Raw genomic sequence first — 20,433 nt, 5'->3', positions numbered from 1 at the left:
ACGAAAGAAAGGAAAAATTATGTATTCAGATTTCATTGTAAAATTCGAAAGAATTAGCAGGACCAATCTGTTTTATCGATAATCGTTAAAGTTGGTTGGCAAGATGTCAGCAGAGAGAGAGAAAATTATAAAAATAATAGAGTATGCAACCCTAACTTTATCCGTCTACATTTTTAAAAGTAAAACCAAAAGCAATGTAAATAATGTAATATTTGTAAATATCTGGTGATTTTATGAAATTATATACATTTTTCTTACAACGTTTTCTTTTTTACCGATCGTAAAATTAGCTCCATCTATTATCTTGTATTTGCTCTTACCGATCAAGTAGAAAATATTTCTTCAAAACTTGACAATTTGCAATTTTAAGAATGGTGATTAAAAAAAAAATGCACAGCTTCTGAATAGGAAATAAGTAATTATATTGAGTTTGCACAAATCAGCAACACAATATATAATTTCAGTTGAAAAGATACATATAAAAAAAAACTATAGGTGGAAACGATTATTTGCAAAATTTTTTGGAACGATTCGTAGGTTTTGAAAATTGTGCAGATTAAAGAGGATCGAGGAAGAAAAGTGAAAATAAAAGAAAGGAAAATGATCGCGCGCGCAGCAAGCATCGTTATGCGCGCGATGCTGACGAGAGAAGGCAGCGGTTACCATGGTAACGGCCAATCTTCTTCATTCTGTGGCGTCGGCTATTGGCGAATATACGCTGAGGGAGAAAGAGATGGAGAGAGTAGACCCCTCTGTGCGCCACTCTCCGTGGTGGCTTCTGCGCGTGTGTAAGACAAGTCAGTCGACTCGACGACACTCGCGACAGTCGGTTGCCAGAAGTCGCGTGTCGAAGATCCTTGGTGTGGTGCGTGTCTGCGTGTGTGTCTGGTCGCTCTGCCAGTTTGGTTGGGTTACTCGTCGAACCAATTGGCAACGGCGACCTTCTTCTCCACTCCCGGGCTTTTATCAATAAAATTAACCCGAGGGAATCGAGGACGCGAGCCTCGGTTTTTCTTCCCAGTGCAAAATCCTCGGCAGAGATTCGGCTAGGTTATTCTTCCCAACGGTCAATAATGAGGGACATGGCGGGCAAGATTGCCGAGTTAAAGTTCGAGGCACCCCTTGCGCGTTTCGAAGAAGAGGACACGGCCAGCCTGAAAAACATGAACCTCCTGACAGGTGCGCCAACTCGCTTTTCCCAGACAAGCCCTTAAACGGCAAGGTTATATACTACTCTCCTTTCTTTTTTTCCTCTTTCCACCTGTCTCCTTCCATACAGCACCTCCTTGTATTATTAGTCCCACCCGAATCCACGAACCCCCTTTTTCCCCAACGCAAAAATCTACCTCTCTGTCCTTCGAACCGTGCTCCTATACCTATATTCCTTCTCTCTTGTATTATCCTGCACTGTAAATATACTCGTGCTCGCACAATAATACTTACACGCGTTTGCTTATTTATTCTCAGTATTGGTGATTATTAGCTCCGAACAAACATCACAAAAGTTTACTTTATCGTTCTGTAAGCCAAGTGTACGTTTTGGTCAAACAGCTTAACCAATAAAAATACCGATGCGTGACAAACACAAGGCGCTTTGCCTTATTTAGCTATAGAACTTGGTATTGGTGTGTGGGAATCGAAATTGCGGGACGTTTCACCGTAGTTTGATCGTTAAAGCGAAGAGGCTCAGTGTAAAAGTTGATGGGGCGATTCTCGCAGCTGTGTTCCAAGTGCAAAGATCAATTAAACTGTCGTTGATAATGTAAAAACACGTTGTCAGCAAAATATATAATATTCAGCAGTGTAGTTTTTTATTCTCGAAGATTTGTAAGGATTTGTCGCAAAGTCCTACAGTTTCTGGGTCGGGAGGGATAAGCCCGTGCAACGGATGAGGAATTCTGCCAAAATTCTCGAATTTGCCATGATGAATGTTTTATGGGAGGGGGGTGGAGGGGGTTGCGAAGAAGAGCAGGGGGGGTGGGGGGGGGGGGGGACAGGAGGTATCGATTTGAAATAAAAGTTCTTTCACTGTCGCGTATCCAGAGGGCATCTAAGAATTTTCTCGTTTGGATGAAAAATGCGGCCACATGTAATGGTTCGTCGTTTCGAAATAAGTATAGAGGGAATCAGAGGAAACGCGCGCATTCTTAACGAAGATGCGTCTAGCTCAACGCGTATTTCTTCCTCTACCTACGCACGTGTACGTGTGTTCTTAAAAGTGAAAAAGCGGATTAGTGGTAGTGGTGGTAGTAGCAGGTATAGGGTATAGTAGAAATAGAAGCAGAAACAGAAGAGGAGAGCATCTGTCATGCTGACCTTCGCCATCCCAGCTCCAACTAAAGTCTAATGTTTTCTTGCATGCTTGGTTATGTGATCTTCCGTTACAATATTCCGTATAGGCATATCAGTTTTCGTGAAATCGTAAAACTATAATGCTGTCACCGCAGAAACTCTCTTACACCACAAATGCTCTCTATAGTACTATTTGCTTTAATTACACCACGAGGAAAAGTATATTTCTGGCAATTTCAAAGAATCAGTTTGGCATTTCGGGCTATTTCCTTTAACCTACTTTTCCGTCATTCCACCGTGTCAATGGATTAAATTTTTTCTTCGATAAAATATTCTTTTCAAAAAACCTGCAGAAATTACCCACAACAATCGTAGGACATTTTTTATCGAACACGATTTCTGTAATACAGAAACGAATAAAATCACTATTTAGAAATTTGCGCTGGAATCTCATTGCACGAATCGTAGCTTGTGGCTGGGAAAGTTTTGAAGGGCCATCGGAAGTCCCGAGAGATAACCGCACACCAATTGCATTCAATGTAAATTGAAAAGATTTGCTCTCTCTCTCTCTCTCTCTCTCTCTCTCTCTCTCTCTCTGCTCTATTAAGCGTCATAATTACTTTTTAATCGCTGTATCAAACATTAATCCATGGATTTCTTTGTGTGGGAATTTAGAGCAACTGCTGGATACCAGTATAGAGACCACTTTTAGCGAGAATTGCAACGACAATGAGCAGCCAGCGACGTTGGACAACAATGGAAGCGTGGACATTCTTCAAGAAGGCACATTCAGCCCTTTCAGTGGTAGCCTGGAGGACCTCGTTAACACATTTGACGAAAAAATAACGTCGTGCTTCCGCGACTATGGAACCGATGTCGAATCACTAGCTCCCGTTCAGGTGCGAACGCAGGAGGAGATCATGAATGAGTGCCAGTAAGTATACATTTCATAATAGAATTGTTTTCATTTTACGGACAATACGCGAATTACAAATTTCAATTTTACAGGAAACTGTGAAACCTTCGTTCTATTACGATTTTCCATGCATTATTTTCTGTTAACGTATGACTCATGGTTCTGTTCGTTTAGGTATCCAAAACCATATCCAAGGTTTAAATTATGAATTTAATTGGGTATTGTTGCATCTCGAATGCATTAATCGCCTTGCATTTCATTCTTTCGATCGTATCACTTCTCTCGGGGACAGATCATAAAAGTGCATAGTCATGAATTGCAATGAATAATATGAGGCAACTAATATTTTACACATTCGTGTAGAATTAAATAAGACTGAAAGGTTTGAGTAAGCTCAAATTAACTGTTGGATGAACATTATTTTCCGACCTTTCAATTTGCAACATTATAATATTCTTTTGTTACCGATAAACCTTTAAAATATTTATTTATGTTTATATACTTATCGTGTACATACCGTATATATTTATATTATCAACAAGAAAGATTTAAATCATTTATGCGGATGCTTTCTAGCCATATTGGTCTATATATTGGACGCTTGAGTATTCGCAACTAATTTTACCGATTTGATTCTGTCAAAGCTTTAAATATTTCCAATCGAGTGTCCTGCAGAAAATTTCCCATAGAAAATTCTATTCTTTTTCAAATATTCATGTCTATATTAATTAATAAATGACTCTTTACGTTTCTAGAATGATTCATTTAATAACATTAATAAAATATTTTTAAATCACGTCGAATATTTTCTCATTAAAATTTAATTAAATTAAAAGGTTTTTCTGAAATTGTGGCGGACAAACTTGTTGTATAAGATAATAATCTCGATGGCAGTGATACTTATTTGTATGCGTTTGAAATCCACACGCTGCCCTATCGTTTGATCGGCGCAATCTATCTTATTTCCTTAGAGAATTATCATTCCTAACTATTATGTTTAGTTCTTACCCCGTATAATATAATTACGGAAAAGCTTTGAAGGAAATGTAGCAAAATAAACGTAAGAACAGAGTTTAAGGGGGGAAATACATTCAAAAGTTTAAAAAATGGATGATTTTCAATTTTTTTATTTATACACAAAACTCGATTCTAAATGTTCGAAATTCATGTGTATAATAGTTTATAACTTTATCTAAAAAAAAAACTTTTCTTTTTTAATACAAAATGGCTAACTTTTTCGCAAATCTTTGTAGCGGCGCAACGCCCGCTTCTCAAAATTGCGTACATTCCTCATATTCCAATTATTTATCTGAAATTAAAATACAACATATAAATTTATTATACTTACATGTACAGTTTCTATTTGAACTTGCGAAATTTGACAATTCTTTGAGTTTTTAAAAGTTATACGCTTTTGAACAAAAAGATTTAATTCTGCTCCTGTTTTTCTGAATTTTTATTGCTTAAAACTAATGTTTTGTTTATAAATATGTAAAAACAGTTTGGTTCACGTACGAGGTAATAACATTATAAAGCACTGCTAAAAATTTTCATAAAGATCGGTTGAATAGTCTTCAAATGAGACTGCCGTAAATGATGAAAAGTACGCTTTGAGAGAAAGAGGTTTAAAGTTTTAGTCTTTCGTATATATATATACTTACGTGCCGCGGAGCATTAGTGTTGTTCGCGTAGCGCGACACATTTATGGTTATAACTTGATACATTTTTTGAATTTTACTTTAAGACTGTAGGAATATGATCTTGGAGATATATTTTAACCATTTATGAAAGAGAAATGTGCAATTGTTTAAAGCTTTTACAATATATTTCCTTCCTAACTGAATAAAAAGGGTCTGTGCTAAAACTGCAATTGAAGTGTTCAAGTATAGCCTGCTATAAGTATCTTTTTAAAAGGTTGAATGTGTAAAAGTGGATTTTTTGTTCCTATTTAGTGTTCTCGTTATTTATTTCTTATTCACAAATTCGTTGTGCTTCAGAGTATTTTTTTATTTACTTGGGATGTTACAATATAATTTACTCGGTGCTGCATTTGTTCTGGTTGACTACAATGTTCCGTTGCTGGAATAGTTTAGAATGAGAAAACTTACAAGGGACGTTTAAAACAAAACTCGGTTAATGCATCCGACTATAAGGTATTCTAAACAAGACACACGTTACGAAATGGAGATTGATCCAGCATTTTAGAATGGAAAAGAAAAGTTTGGATCGTCAATTAAAAACACAAATTACTGACATTTTTGAAGCATCCAATAACTGCTTCGGTCAGCACTCGGTTTAATTTTCGTCTTACCTTATATTTTGCCTTATTTTCACTAATTATGGTAGCTTGAGGTAATTCTATTGAAATTCTGAGGTCAAACGAATATGCAGAATAACAATATTTTTAAATCACAATGAAAACGTTTTGCAAGCATTCATTAATTTAAAATATGATTTTCAATAATAATTCAAACGAAATTCCATTAACAATAACGGTATTTTAATTATTATATTATGTGAATTTTGCTCAATTGACTTACGTAGTTCCCAGAAATATTAAATGTAATAGCTATATTTCGTATAGTTTGTGAAACAATAGTAGATTTTGTTACAAGGGACGAAAGTTGACGATTGTGAACGAGTGTGAAGTTGGCAGCACGAGCGAAGCGAGGGCTGCCATCACACGAGTACAATTGTCAAGTAGTCCCGAGTAACAAACGATATTTTTTATCACGAGTGCATTACAGATTTGTCATGTATTAATAAATTGTTCAGTATGAATTAATTATAAGTAAAGAGTGAATGAAATGATAAATGAATGAGTACGTAAAAGGGTACATGCAGGTTTTCGAAGGCAGTGATTCTAAGAAGGGAAGGGAGGGGAGCGGGGGGTTCGGGGGCGCAGCCCCCGATTGGGTGCAGGGAGCGGAGCCCCCTAAAATAAAAATAAATAAAATTATTATGTGTAAAAAAATAAATATAGTCACTCTAATTCTGCATTATAATTTATATTATATTTTGGATAATCTTATTCGGAGTTTATTAGTTTTTTTATGACAATGAAATATAATCCTTCTTATTTAATTTCTCATATGGTCAATAGTAACTATATTCAGCCCGTGTGGGAAGTACTACACTTTTGTCCCTTGGTAGGAAAGTAGTCATTTTCTACCCTAGAGAGGAAAGTATCGGGCCGAAAGTGAAGTTAACCTCTACTGCGCATGCGCGGCTATACTGGCATGAAAATATTCATTTTCGATCCCAAAAACTATGCTGAAATCAGGCACTTTCCATGCACGAGTGATAAAAATATCTCTTTTAATTTCATTCGGCTGAATGTATTTTTCAACCTTTTCAACATTTTCCTAAAAATGAATATTTGTAACTATCGATATCCTGTCAATTTATTTGATCTGCAGATTTTAAGTATTTCAATTGTTATAGATTACCCATGCAGTCGCATGGTTTCCATATATTGTTCTCATTCAAGTACGAGACTTCACACACACAAACATTATTAATTTCTAAATAAATTCGGTAACTTCTAATTTAAATCATACTAATTTATTTATGAAAATATCAAGAACAATAGTTTTTACTATCATTTAAATCTGCAGATTTGATCATTTTAATATAGAGTCACCTTAATAACGAATCTAAAAAACAGTGTATCAGTGATAGTAGAATTGAGTTTAAAGGCTATATTATTAGTTTGACATTTTCAAAAAATCGATTTTTCTGCCTTTTTTTGGTAATTTTTACTGGAAAAAATATCATGTTAAAAATTGAAGGTGATATATCTAGAATATTTTTCGAATGTTGGCCTTTTAAAGAGCGCAACCGCTCGCAGGTATATAAGAAACGGTCTAACTACCCGAAGGTGGAGGTTGGTTCTAACGTATTTGCGCTATTGCTACCGTCGATCTTTCGCCATCGTAAATAGAACATCAGCATTATATTAGGAAATATACTTGTGTACGCGCGACTGCTGCATAACAATGTTGCCATTTAAAGGTGTTTTGGAGCCATTTACCGCCACAGAATCTTAAATTTTAAACGCGTGTTCCTCCAAACGGTATTTTTAAAATTTGCTGCCATATATTCTAAATGAAAACAGTGAAGCCAGTTTGGGTTTAAATGGACCCCCCCACTTTGGCCTCCCAGCTTATACAAATGTATGGGCTTGGATGTCAAAATGGGGGGACAGTTTAGACTCAGTCTGGCTTCACTGACTCAAACAGCAGTTATCCGATTGACTTGAAAAATTTTAACCGAGTATTCTCAAATATATTTATTCTACGACGACGTATGATATTTTTGATTGGATAATAATTCTCTCATCATCGAAGAAATTAACAAATTTTTTAAAAATCTGCCATTTCATCAGATTTTAGTATTTTTAACAAATCTTGCATCATTGTACGAGGATCTACCTTCTTGTTTTACGTAATTTCTTTCTTATTTTAGCCACTCCAGTTATCGGAATTATGTTAGAAGTTGTCGAGCGTTTTTTTAAACGTCACGAAGATACAGCATAAGTCGCCCCATTACAATATTTTTCTACAAAAAAATTATATGATATAGTTAATTTATAGGTCAATAAATCCTCACTGTTTTAAATTATTCAATGACATATTTTTCTTTACAAAAAATCCTCAAATTTACCTAAATTTTCAGCATTTACACTAGTACAGTCCTTTAAAGTACGTAAAGTGGAGTTATTAAGAAAAATTTCAAGAAAAATCTGTTACAATCTTCCAGCAAAATCTGCCATTCAATATACTTATCTCTTAAACATCGTTTAAGACTTTTATGAATAATTTAATTATGCAATATTACACCTAATCAACTGTTCTCTGGTGCCACATATGCACAAGCAGCTCTACCTGCCTGCTGTCGGAGCGTACAACACTTTTTACGCGTATTCTTTTCAGCCAACCATCGAAATCTGCGAAAACCGGTTTGGCTGAAAATTAAACCCCCCCCCATAGCGTTCAACCGTACGCTTTATGAAACGATCGGGCTTTAAGGTTTCGATGTGGAAAATACAATATTATATGGAGGTTAAATTTTGCACACAGCTCCTCATCTTCTTTCAAATGTTAATTTAACTGGCGCTTGTCAACATTGCGCTTATCTGTACATTGTAAAAAGGCTGTTAAACGGAGACAAGGCAGGTTTAAATCCGACATCTCAATCTGGGTGTACATGAGCACAGTGTCATGTACGACATTTAGAAATTCCTTCTCTCGCACATGTAATATATAAATAACGTGTTATAAATCAACCAACCTTGTAAACGATCGCAGTCCACTTTTCAATGGAAGCAGGGCGATTAATAGCTTACAGATACAGATTATTCCTGCGTGGCAAATATATTAATTTATTGCGCTTATAGCTTTTCAATTTATTCCTTAATCAATATATAATATATACGATTGTACGTTATATTTTTTATGCTTATCAGCTTTTATTGCGTAAACTTCATAACGCGATAAGAATGCGCGTTATAAATAACAGTTGATTTGTTTAAAATTACACTTGGATTACAGTGCTATTTTAGAGTTATGATATTTTTTCATAAAAAATGGAAATGCAGGAAAATATTGGCAAACGGCTTAGTTTCGTAGATCTATTGTAATAATTCGGAAGCGTGATATTAAAAGCAGGTAAATTTGCACTATGCGTATCAAGGGTGGGCGAATGGTCGATAAGAAATGACTAAAAAAAAAAAAAAAAAAAAAAATGCGTTGAGACATTGATTTCAGCAGGCGCGCGCGTTCTGTCTTTTTTCTTCCCGTCGTTGTATACAAACAACTTCACCTGCTGCGGATAATCTGCTAGAGTGCCAAACGAACGGAACTCACAAAGCGGCTTCTATAAGGTTTCCATTATCATTACTCAGGCGGCGCATACGTTACCCTTATGCCAACAACGTTTTCCAAGACAATCGCGCAAAATCACCTTACACGTGCATCGAGGTCAATGGTATAGGTGCTCCCTGCAGCTCGAGAAAAACTGCCGAATCGCGCACGAATGGCAATTATGTTGATCCAACGATTAAAATAGAAATCTTGATTACTGTATCTCTCGCATCTGTGTGCTGTTATATTAAATCCAGAGTAAATATAGACTGTGGAGAATTTTTTCATCATCTAAATATCCTGCTGAAACACGTAAATAGCTTTCACAATGTAGCTCGTTATTTCCTCAAAAAACTTTTTTATTCTTCTTTACATTTATAACCAACATCAATACTCTCCTCTTCAATTTACCCAGAGCTCTGGGTTTTCCGCTTAATTGTTTGTTTTCATAACGCCCAGCTACTTACGAATATTTTTATACCGATCAGTTAATTGACGGAGAATTTATTTGATTAAAAAACTTGATGTTGCTTTACTGCAAATAATAATAATATAAACAGCTATAATGTGCATCCTTGCTCATCCAGCTGGTTAATTTTGTAATCAATCGGACGAGTGTAGATTTTTAATTATTAGGTTAAATAAAAGCCAGCAATGTTTGGTTGCATGATCGGTATCGATTTTTCAGCTGTGAAAAGTGTGCCACTGCGAGTACTCTCTGCGTGACGTTTGCGAGATCCAAAGCTTTCTCTCTGTAAATGCATGTGTGCTGCAAACGTGTATTTTAATTGTGCAAACTCTCCACTCTTGCGTTGTTAACCACTTCATACTCCATAACGTTTCCTTTTTTACGTTACGAGTATTACGTTTCGAGTTTCAACCAGCCCCAAGGCCTAGTGGATCGAGTTATTGTTATAATTAAAAAATAACATCTTCGAGCTCTGTTACGCGTTTAGAGTGATCTCCCTTCAATTTCGAGCATTGTAATCCTCTTGATGCAAGCATTGATTTAACAAGTTTTTATATCGAGCACTCGATTAACATTGCTAAATAGTATTCGACAATGCTACATTTCATTCGTGGCATTTAAACTATCATTCTTAAATTCATAGGAATAAGGCACGTTATAAAATTGTCTTTATTCATTTGCCATTCGCTACTTTATCAAGACACACACACACACAAATTGGATCGAAAAGACTCGAGCTTTTATTTATTACCGCGTACTTAAATGAATGAAGCAAATTTTGTAATATCCGTTGCTTCGTGTGCACCATGCATCTGGTGCTCGCGTTGTCGTTTTAAGCTTATCTCTCGAGCGAAGAAGATATGTAATGGACTATTTTTTTTGCTCCAGGCTTGGAGTACCTAGCTCAATCCCCTGACCTACCGACTCCCATGCAGCACCGTTCTTCCTGTCAATACCTTCGACCAGATACCGTGAAATGCTCGAAAGTATGCTGCAACACAAGGGTCAGCGAGGAATTCTATGAGTCGTTGAAATAAATGAACGCTTTGTTACGTACAAGATTTTTATGAACCACGGTTAGTTCATAAAACACTGGAGAGCTCTTAATTGTTTATTATCTTTCAGTAAATACACCCAAAAGACTCGTCTCTCAAAGTAGAAGTGAGTAATTCTCTTTAATTGTCATTTTATCTCAAGCACGAGTCTAACCGCTACTGTTAAACGTCAAATTAGCAAGGATTTACAAATTAGATAGTTTCTTTATGCGGTACTAAAATGTTCGAATGGATATTTCCTATGGGAATTGTTTCTTTTCTCCTTCTTTTAAAATATTTTGTCCACAAAGGGATTAATGACATTGGATTTCCTATATAGGCTTCGCCAGAAACGCGATCAAGAATATTTACACAAAATCCTGTTCATATCTTTGCAACTAAAAAAGATATCAATTTTTTCTATAAGACCTTTTTTAATGCAAATCAAAAGGAGCTTCGAAAAGATCTTGTGCAAAAAAGTTATGTCTCTTCTATTTACGAAGTTAAACGAGTATTTAATGTTCACGATCCACATGTTATTTTAACCAGTGGATTACCTATACATATATAGCGTGATGTTTTGTTTATATGAAAAAAAAAAAAAAAAAAACAGAAGAGAAAGAGAAAAATAACAATTTACAAATTCAAGGTGTTTAGGAAGGTGCACGTTCTAACGAGCATGAATTGTCGCAGGTGAAACCCAACGAAGCGCGAAATTATCGTATCTTCCGCGACGTAAAGCAACGCACGGGGACCGGCAAAAGTTGTTTGAAGTCCATTGTCCATGAAGCAGCAGCAGCAACCACGCGCCTTGTGTGCATCCTATACACTCTTAAAGCCATTTTCGTCGATAAACAAACCAATAATAATTGTGCTTTGAAGTCGAGCACATTTCTTCTCTTACCATGCACTTAATACACAATGCAAAATTTCACGCTTTATTTATACAAATTGTCTGCTATTTATAATTTTCTCTTTTATTTATCTCACTCACAAATAACTCTTGTACAAAATTGTGATAGATTTCGCATTGAATTTGTAAGAAATTTCACGATTGACGCTCGATCAGCGAACTAATCGTAATTATTCAACTTTGTTGCTGGGATAATTTAATTGTTTCATAAATATATATATATATATATACTATATTTACGTTATTATTAATTGAAATGTTGTATCAAATTGACATAAAGGGGGCGGGTTTCGCTCGACAACGTGTAATAAGCATGAATTTTCCAATTACAATGTAATATTATTTTATTTTTTCTCTCTCCCGAAGCGGTGGTTAAAACTCAATCTCGTCGTCACTTGTCTGACTATAAAATTACTGACGCAAAATTATAGTAGTCGCCATCTCCAGACATTCCGCGTATGCCCCTTTCCCACCACAATTGAATTTCTTATTGCTTCGCGATAATCGTGCGAGCGTGAATTTCGCGACAACTCGTTGTTTCCCCTTTCGTTTTTTCCCCTCTTTAACATTTTCTTAGTAGAGATTTCGTCCCGAGTTTCAAACGGACCAACGATGGCATTGATTGATAAATTGAGAACGTAACGATGGAAAGTGATATCTAAATTATATGAAAAGAAAAAAAGTGTAGAGCTTGACGCTTTTGGAGGCAGGAAACGTAGCTATAAACGCGTGAATTATGTCGTAGGCAAAATTAATGTTCTAACGTTTCGTCGACCTTGCTCGTCATACGCGTGCATATGGCGACGGCCAACAACTGCGGGATAAGAAAAAAGGACGCCAGAGTCGAGTCGTGACGCATCTCAATTAGCTCCATGTGCCAGACGTCATTTCCTACATACTTGGCGCACTTTTGAGCCAATCAATTCTCAAAGTGACTCGCCAGAGATAAATTATATAGACATCGCGCGGTCAGATTTGAACGTTTCACTCTCAATTTCTTTATGCTTTGTATACCAATCAGAGGCATAACTGTAAGAGAGAGAGAGAGAGAGAGAGAGGTGGCATCGCTATGTGCAGGAGACTAAAAGATTGCCAGTTACAAACGAAAAGGTTTTCTTCTTTAGCATTTAGAGCACTTTTCTTCAGATGAGGCTGAACAAAGGCTGAAGTTAGCCCACACTTTTAGCCCACTGTTACGGGCGATGGTTGAGAACCACTGTAAACATCTGATTTCTCTGAAAATACGTTTTTTTTTTTTGTATTTTCAGTAAATCAAGGGCTTCATTTAGATATAAATCAATCAATTACATTGATTTATATTTAAAAAATTAACTTTATTAATGCTTTTAACAAAAAGATAATAGAAGTTTCGGTCGATCCTTAGTTTCGGTATTTCACACGGGAAGAAATATTTTCAATCTCATTTAGCCATACTATCTTAAAGCCCATTAAATGCTGAATAAAACAGTCTAGGTTTCATGAGGGTTCGCGACTCCCTTAACATATTTTTTTTAACAAAGATATAGCACTAACTACCAAACCTCACGTTTTTGGAGTTTGGGCTAAGTTTTTCCAAATGCCGGAAATTCATTTGATTTGTTTCAATTGCACAATCTTGAGGCCCATTATTTTATACAGGTAGTGAAATGATTTTCATGAGTGTTCGCGACTCCATTAATGTGGTTTCTTAATTAAATAAATTGAGGAACAATAATAAAATATGGTTTTAAACATAAACCAATAAATCTTGAAGGTTCTATTAAAAGTAAAACTCTCAAAAAATTAAACATAATGAAAACACCTCCTGAAGATTTCCAAATTACGATAGAATACTGCTCGTCCCTTAAGGACAGCATTATCCTCTCTACTTAATAAATTAAGCTAAAAATCGAAAAAATAAAAAATAAAAAAAAAAAGTAAATAAAATATAAAAAGAATAAAAAAAGTTATGTTTAAAACCATATTTTATTATTGTTCCTCAATTTATTTAATTAAAAAACTACATTAACGGAGTCGCGAACACTCATGAAAATCATTTCACTATACCTGTATAAAATAATGGGCTTCAAGATTGTGCAATTGAAAAAAATCAAATGAGCATTTGGAAAAACTTAGCCCAAACTCGAAGAACGTGAGATTTGGTAATAACAAAGTCTTATTTCTTTGTTAAAAAAATATGTTAAGGGAGTCGCTAACCCTCGTGAAACATAGACTGTTTTATTCAACATTTAATGGGCTTTAAGGCTATGCAGTCTAAAAAAATCCAACGAATTTCCTGCATTTGGAAAAACTTAGCCCAAACTCGAAGAACGTGAGATTTGGTAGTTAGTGCTATATCTTTGTTAAAAAAATATGTTAAGGGAGTCGCTAACCCTCGTGAAACATAGACTGTTTTATTCAGCATTTAATGGGCTTTAAGATAGTATGGCTAAATGAGATTGAAAATATTTCTTCCCTTGTGAAATACCGAAACTAAGGATCGACCGAAACTTCTATTAGTTTTTTGTTAAAAGCATTAATAAAGTTAATTTTTTAAATATAAATCAATGTAATTGATTGATTCATATCTAAATGAAGCCTTTGATTTACTGAAAATACAAAAAAAAACGTATTTTCAGAGAAATCAGATGTTTACAGTGGTTCTCAACCATCGCCCGCAACTGTGGACTAAAAGTGTGGGTTAACTTCAGCCTCATTTTCTCCAAACGACTCGTTCGGGGATGCTCCTGAACTTTGATCGGATTATAAGTGTTTTCTTCTGGAGATGATGAGGTGTGATATGCTGCAGAGGTTTCTTCTCTCGTGGACGAACGCAGGATGAATAATTGAAGAGTTTTGTGGTGCGTCTGGTCGAGCAGCTACTTAAAATCTTGTTAGCGACTGATTGCCTTATCTGGCAATCTGGATGTTTCGTGAAAGGTAATTTTGTCGTTGGCTTCTTTTTTCTATCGTCGGCAGGCAAAAATGGCACGTGCAGAAGCACGTGTCTCCCTCTAGATCGACTCGGAAGCTCTCTCGACTCAACCTCCGGCAGTGCGGCTGTTTAGCTTTGAAAGAATACACACATATATATATATATACATAGAAGGCACAGAAGTGCGCGTCCATCCACGCATATCCGGTGTACATACGTGTGGTTCGCGTTGTTCGTAATCCCGTTCGATGTGCATAAAAGACTCTGGCAAAAGTAAGTTGCACGCAGGGTTTTCGGGTCAGCCTGCCATTCAATGTTAAAAAGAAAGATTTTTTCTCTCTTTCTTTATACGAGGTACACACATATGGGAGAAAAACGTCCTTTTGACTGGAGAAAATTCTTTTCATTAACGAAACTTTCATCCAACTATATTGAACTCGAGCCGCGTTCCTATATTTTTTAACGTCAGCCAATGCTCGAGCTGCTCTTTTAACAAATATTCAGGTTGGAAGAGAAAAACTAAATTGACGATAGCTATATAATGTTTCAATAAACTGTTGCAGCTATCATTCGTTAGCGCAACAAAGAGGTAGAGAGATGAATTATTTATGGAAAAGAAAGATTCATTGCCCGATAAATATTTAACTTTCCGTTTGTACTTTATGATAATTATTACGATATAATAGATGACCACTCCTACAGGCGGTCGACTCATGAGTCACGTTAAATGAATCGCCCTGTATATATATATATATATATATATAAGCGCACACGACAGGTCACTGACTCGAACAAAGTAAATATCCACTTAACAGAAATTATTTTTATAACGCGACTAATTTATATTTAGCAAACAACTTATCGCGTTATTCTCTTCAATCGATTCAGTCTATCGAATTGATATAATTTCGATAAGGACACCGTTGATGTACTTGACCGTTATAGTTTCAATGCGTGCTGTTTATTTTGCTAATAAAGTATAATTCTCGTGTGCGAGCACAGAGATGCTTCATAAATACCTTTCTCCCACTATTTTGCTTTTTTCTTTGTTATCTTTGATAAAATTTTAATATTTTCTGTGAAAAAAGTGCATTGTTATGCCAAGTTAAAAGGGACAATTGTAATGGAGGGAAAATAAAAGCGATGCACGATAATGGGGTTAAATGTGAAAATTGTCAGAAAGCTGTTTAAATATGAAAATGTTGTTCTCGGGAAGTGATCTTAATCGCAGTCGAATCGAATTCTACATGAAAATTTGATTTCTGTGTTTTGCTCCTTTATTCGTATCGAGCCATGCCACCCTTTGGACAAGAAAACGTCAATACAGCTGCGCATGCGCCTTTTGGAATCACCACCCCCCCCCCCCCACCCTCCCTCCCAGCTGGGATGTTCCCCGGTGGTGAACCTGTATTTATCTGCCTTTCATCCGACCCAATTCATTTCTTCCTTTTATTTCATTATTTCAACTGGCACTATTTTACGATAGTCGTATTAGCTTGGTATATACAATTGACTTACCTACAAGTTGTAAATTTCAATTAAAAATAGTCATTTCGATATAAGTATGCAAAATTTGTATAAATTGCGTGGAAATATAATTCTCTTGTTGAGAGAGAAACATCTGATACTCTATAAAGATAAAAAATTGTAGAACAATTGATAAAATACTCGTTTATCTTTATTATTTCCTCTCTTTGATCGCATGAAAATGGAAATTATTATGACCGACCGAGTATTTATAGCATCATCCTGAGAAACTCGATGTGCAGCATTCTTTTATTTCGAACAAGTTGATAAATTTTCATGTGTCTCAATTTTTCAAGGGAATCATCAATCATTGGACAGTACGTGGACAGGATGAAGTCACTGAGCTAATGCTTTTAACATTAACGAGAAACTCAAGTGGACCGAATTGACCTCGATTTGTTAATCCCCGACATTAGCTAGTATTGTGCTCTGGTGTCTCTTCCAATTCAAACTTATATGTATCCAACAAAATTTCTTTAAGCACTATACTTGCGATATCGTTTATCTTTACTAAAAATATTTACGCGAACACGTTAGTATAAACATTCGTTCTAAGTATTGGGAAAATTCATGATATATTAAGCAATTTTTAGACACTATAGAGAAAGATGGAAAAAGTCGATTCACTTCTCTTTTAAAGTTGCTTACATTTAAACCGTCGGAGTAGTGTAATAATAACTTAGCATAAACATGTGTGTCTAAAAGAGTTTCTGCAGATTTCATAAACTTCCCAAGGAATTTCCGTCGAAACTGTCGAATTTAATGCTTATTTTTATCGCAATGAACAATGATTTTATGGATTAATTTTGAATTAAATAGTTTTTGACTGATGAAACATTCGAGGAATATTTATTTTCGTCCGATACCTCGGATACAATCCATGTGTTACGAAGAATATAATATTCCGGAAACACCCACGTTTCCGAATGAATCACTAGTAGGAAAACCAAGTGCAGTGCACTCAATGATTTCTTGGAAATGTCCCGCTCTTTGTACGTACGGGCCTAATGAATGTTTCTCTTATTGTTATTCTAACCGTTTTCTTATCGACTGATAATTCGTACCTTGTAGGTGTATCGTTACGTCTTTTAACGACCAATTGATAATGAAGTTTTTTAACGACACATATATTGATTGATATATTTCATTCGAAGAATCTTATATAATTATTGTAAAAGAAGCAGTTTGCTCTAACCAATTTAATTAGCTGGAAACTGCAGAATATTAAATGAAGAAAGCGCACTTGTTCTGTTTAAAAAATTACTATATAAGAATTATTAGGTAGATTTGTTCGTTGCAGTATACGTCCTTATCTGCCTAACATTTTATTCGTTGACAAACGATATTACTGGAGGATATGAGTCAGCCTATAGTTGGTACATGCACATAGTTAGAGACGGTAACGTAGAAGCACGCGCGAGAGAATCCGATTCAACTAAATTAAATTTTGCGAGAAAAAATGTAACACGAGTCAGCATGGATGTGCTTCCAATAAAATGCTTACAATGCAATACTTGTTTCGTATGAGAAATGGAATCGCGATTGATAGATATCCTGTCAATGTGTGCCTAAAATTAAATAAATTAATGAATTGGTTTTGCGTTTGTTTCTCAGAATGTGGTGGACGATTACTGGCACCTTTGGCAATATTTTACCTATCGACTGGAGTAACTCTTATGCAAGAAAAATGCATATGCCATCCCTCAATTTAAACGAAGCACCGACATCATTAGAAAGGTATTTTACTCCAGCTGATTTACATTTCGGATTTGGATTATATTTTTTATTTTGTAATACGAAGATCTTTTTTTTTTGCAGACCGGAACTTGAAGATTTAAGCAGTGAAGATGAAGCAGTGGCGACAGATTTAGATATGCATGCTTTAATCTTATCCAGTAGCACCGACACGCATAGTCCTGAAGAACCTCTGAAAACGGCCGAAGAAGTTTTAAGAGAAATAGACGACATAATGCAAGTATGTAATCGATTTTAACAATCGTACATATAATTTTCTAATGAAATTTAATTCGTCTCACGTATATTGTTTTATGTCCAGGAAAGTCCTTCCTTGGAAAGATCACCAGATTCGGAAGGCTATATGCTAGACACCGATGAGGCGTTAGAAAGAAGCAGAGAAGTTCTTGGCTCACCTCTTTATGAAAAAAGTGTGTTTTAATCATAAAATTAATGTTTTTATTAAACCATAAGAGATAAAATTATCACTACTTTTATAACTCACAATTTCTCTTTCGTTTCTTGCAGAATTAAAACAACTTACAACTTGTCAGCTAACCGAACTTCTTGGAGAAATGGAATCGTTAATTGGAGCTTTAAGTGAAACTCTTATCGCAGAACTGGCTCTTAGGGATGAGCTAGAATACGAAAAAGAATTAAAGAATCAGTTCATTTCTTTGCTTTTAGCAGTACAAAATCGTCGTCGACAGCATCATGTAACGAAAAAAAGAGGCCAAATGCAAAATGGTACTAGTCCTTTACCACAGCATAGGTCTATACAAGAATCCAAGGTAAGCTGTTTATTAATAATTAAATTTATTTAATATAATATAAACAGTTATTTTTTATATTTTAGTATTTGACCACAGTAATCCCATATCACACAGATAGTGGACCACCAGACAACCAAGCTTTACAAGTTCTGATAAAGAGTAAGAAAAAATAATAGATATATTAGGCAACAATTTATTGAAAGGCTAATATTATAAACTCTCTTTTTTATTTACAGTTCTGAAAGCAATTAGCGAGGATAGCCCAACTGTACCTACATTATTGACAGATTATATACTAAAAGGTATGTTATATATGATTAATCAATCAAATGGATTTTTCAATAATAAAACTTCTTATTTCAGTCCTCTGTCCAACTTAGTGAGTCTATCGCAGCTTTATTCAAAAAGAATGAGGCAGCGATAAACGAGAAATAATTAACGAAGTCTAAGATTTACTCTCTTCTTCTTGCCAGTGCGCTTTCAATCGTCATCATGTCGCGTATCTATTGCGTTAAAGACAACTGATCTTGCTTGTGAGGTGTATTTTATTACACTCTGCGTATAATGACTGTAGAGTTAGATAAGTATCCTGATATTCTCTTCTAGTCCTCATTTATATTATTATATAAATATATCATAATCTGTACATTTTTTTACATATAACTTCGCAAGATTCATGCTCACGTTCTACGAGACCGTTTTTTGATGCACTTTAAACATTATCCATCAAGCTCTTCTTGTATTCCGCCATGTATTTCTATTTGTTCGGCCTTTTTGTAATTTTTGTATATAAAGAGTTTTAAATGTATTATTATATAGACAAATCACAAGAGATTAGTATATATATATTATACATAAATATACATATTTATCAAGACGCTCGTAAATAGCTGTTCGTAAGTTATTTTCTGTCAAAGAGTACCTACAAAGTTTACTAATTTAATGTACATTGTAATGCCTGTGTATTTACAAAGTAATTTATTGACTATTTAACGTCCCAATCAACAAAATAAAATGCAACAACAATTTCGTTTCTATTATTTACTTATTTATACAGATTAACATGTAAGCTCCTGCGGCATGCATATCGTTAAGACGGTAGTTGCTGATCAGTCTGGCGAATAAATCAATTTTTTATTTATATATTTATAGTACTGCAATTTAAAATATATATATATATATATATATATAAATTAGAACATAAAGAAAAAATAACAGTACAATTTGAAAGTTTAAAAAAAAATGGAGCGCGCTTTAATTTAAAAAATTCAGTAAGTGAGAAACGTAACATAAAGAGGTTAATTATATGCACAAAAAATAATAATTATAGAAACAGTTCCATTGGAATAAGTTTTCTATCATTGCAACCAAAATGTCGATAATATATCTGTGATTAGAATATTGTTTCTGTACCGATCATTAATTTGTTCTACGAATGCAAACCGGCACTACCAACAGCCCAGCAGTTCAGAAGTCCAGCAGCTTATGCTGCTTATGTTCGGGAAGGTAAAGCTGGGTAAAGGAAAGTGGTGGATGCCTGTGATAAATTTCGCTTATATTGTTTGTTCTATTTGGCAGCTTGAAAACAGAAAAATTTTCTGGGCCTATTATATGCAACCAACATTTTTCGAAATATTTTAAGTATACAACAAAAAGTTAATCAAAAGTGTCATGGGTTTCATATTTCAATATATTAAAAACTCTGATTATGTAGTTTGACGGCAATAAAGCTAGATAGATTAATTTTCTAATAACTATTAAGTATTCGGGATGTATTAATTTGTTTATCTGTTAATTTAAATGATTGTGCTTTTTTAATTAAAGCCTGTACTTTGAGAGAAATATAAAATTCGTTATAAAACAATCATCTTACCATAGGTGACATTTAACAGTCAAAAGACGAATATAAAAGTAAAATTGAAATAAAAATTATAATTTACTTGGGAGTAATGAAAGAAACCGTGCTTGATAGTTGTCTCTGTAAATACTGTTTGTAT

The 20,433-nt window shown here is 34.9% G+C and overlaps 1 protein-coding gene across 2 annotated transcripts; it reads left to right on the top strand.

Moving 5' to 3' along the window:
• Nucleotides 1–798: 798 nt before the first annotated feature.
• Unc-76 (fasciculation and elongation protein Unc-76) lies at nucleotides 799–19,462 on the top strand. Of its 2 annotated transcripts, XM_066736874.1 has the most exons (9): nucleotides 801–1,179; nucleotides 2,968–3,226; nucleotides 17,544–17,666; nucleotides 17,748–17,904; nucleotides 17,986–18,094; nucleotides 18,192–18,454; nucleotides 18,520–18,595; nucleotides 18,673–18,738; nucleotides 18,800–19,462. In XM_066736874.1, exons 1-9 carry the CDS (start codon nucleotides 1,074–1,076, stop codon nucleotides 18,814–18,816), a joined length of 1,176 nt encoding a protein of 391 aa, XP_066592971.1. In that variant the 5' UTR covers nucleotides 801–1,073; the 3' UTR covers nucleotides 18,817–19,462. The 2 variants fall into 2 exon arrangements, with proteins under 2 accessions (XP_066592970.1, XP_066592971.1); XM_066736873.1 differs by having other exon boundaries at nucleotides 799–1,179; nucleotides 17,544–17,904.
• Nucleotides 19,463–20,433: the final 971 nt, after the last annotated feature.

Source organism: Prorops nasuta, unplaced genomic scaffold (genome assembly GCF_024137725.1).
Source record: "Prorops nasuta isolate Cenicafe-Biocafe unplaced genomic scaffold, Cenicafe_Pnas_1.2 PNAS00016, whole genome shotgun sequence".
Taxonomy (NCBI): Eukaryota; Metazoa; Arthropoda; class Insecta; order Hymenoptera; family Bethylidae; genus Prorops; species Prorops nasuta.
Note: the sequence above shows the minus strand (reverse complement) of the source record. Positions and strands in the feature narration are given on the sequence as shown.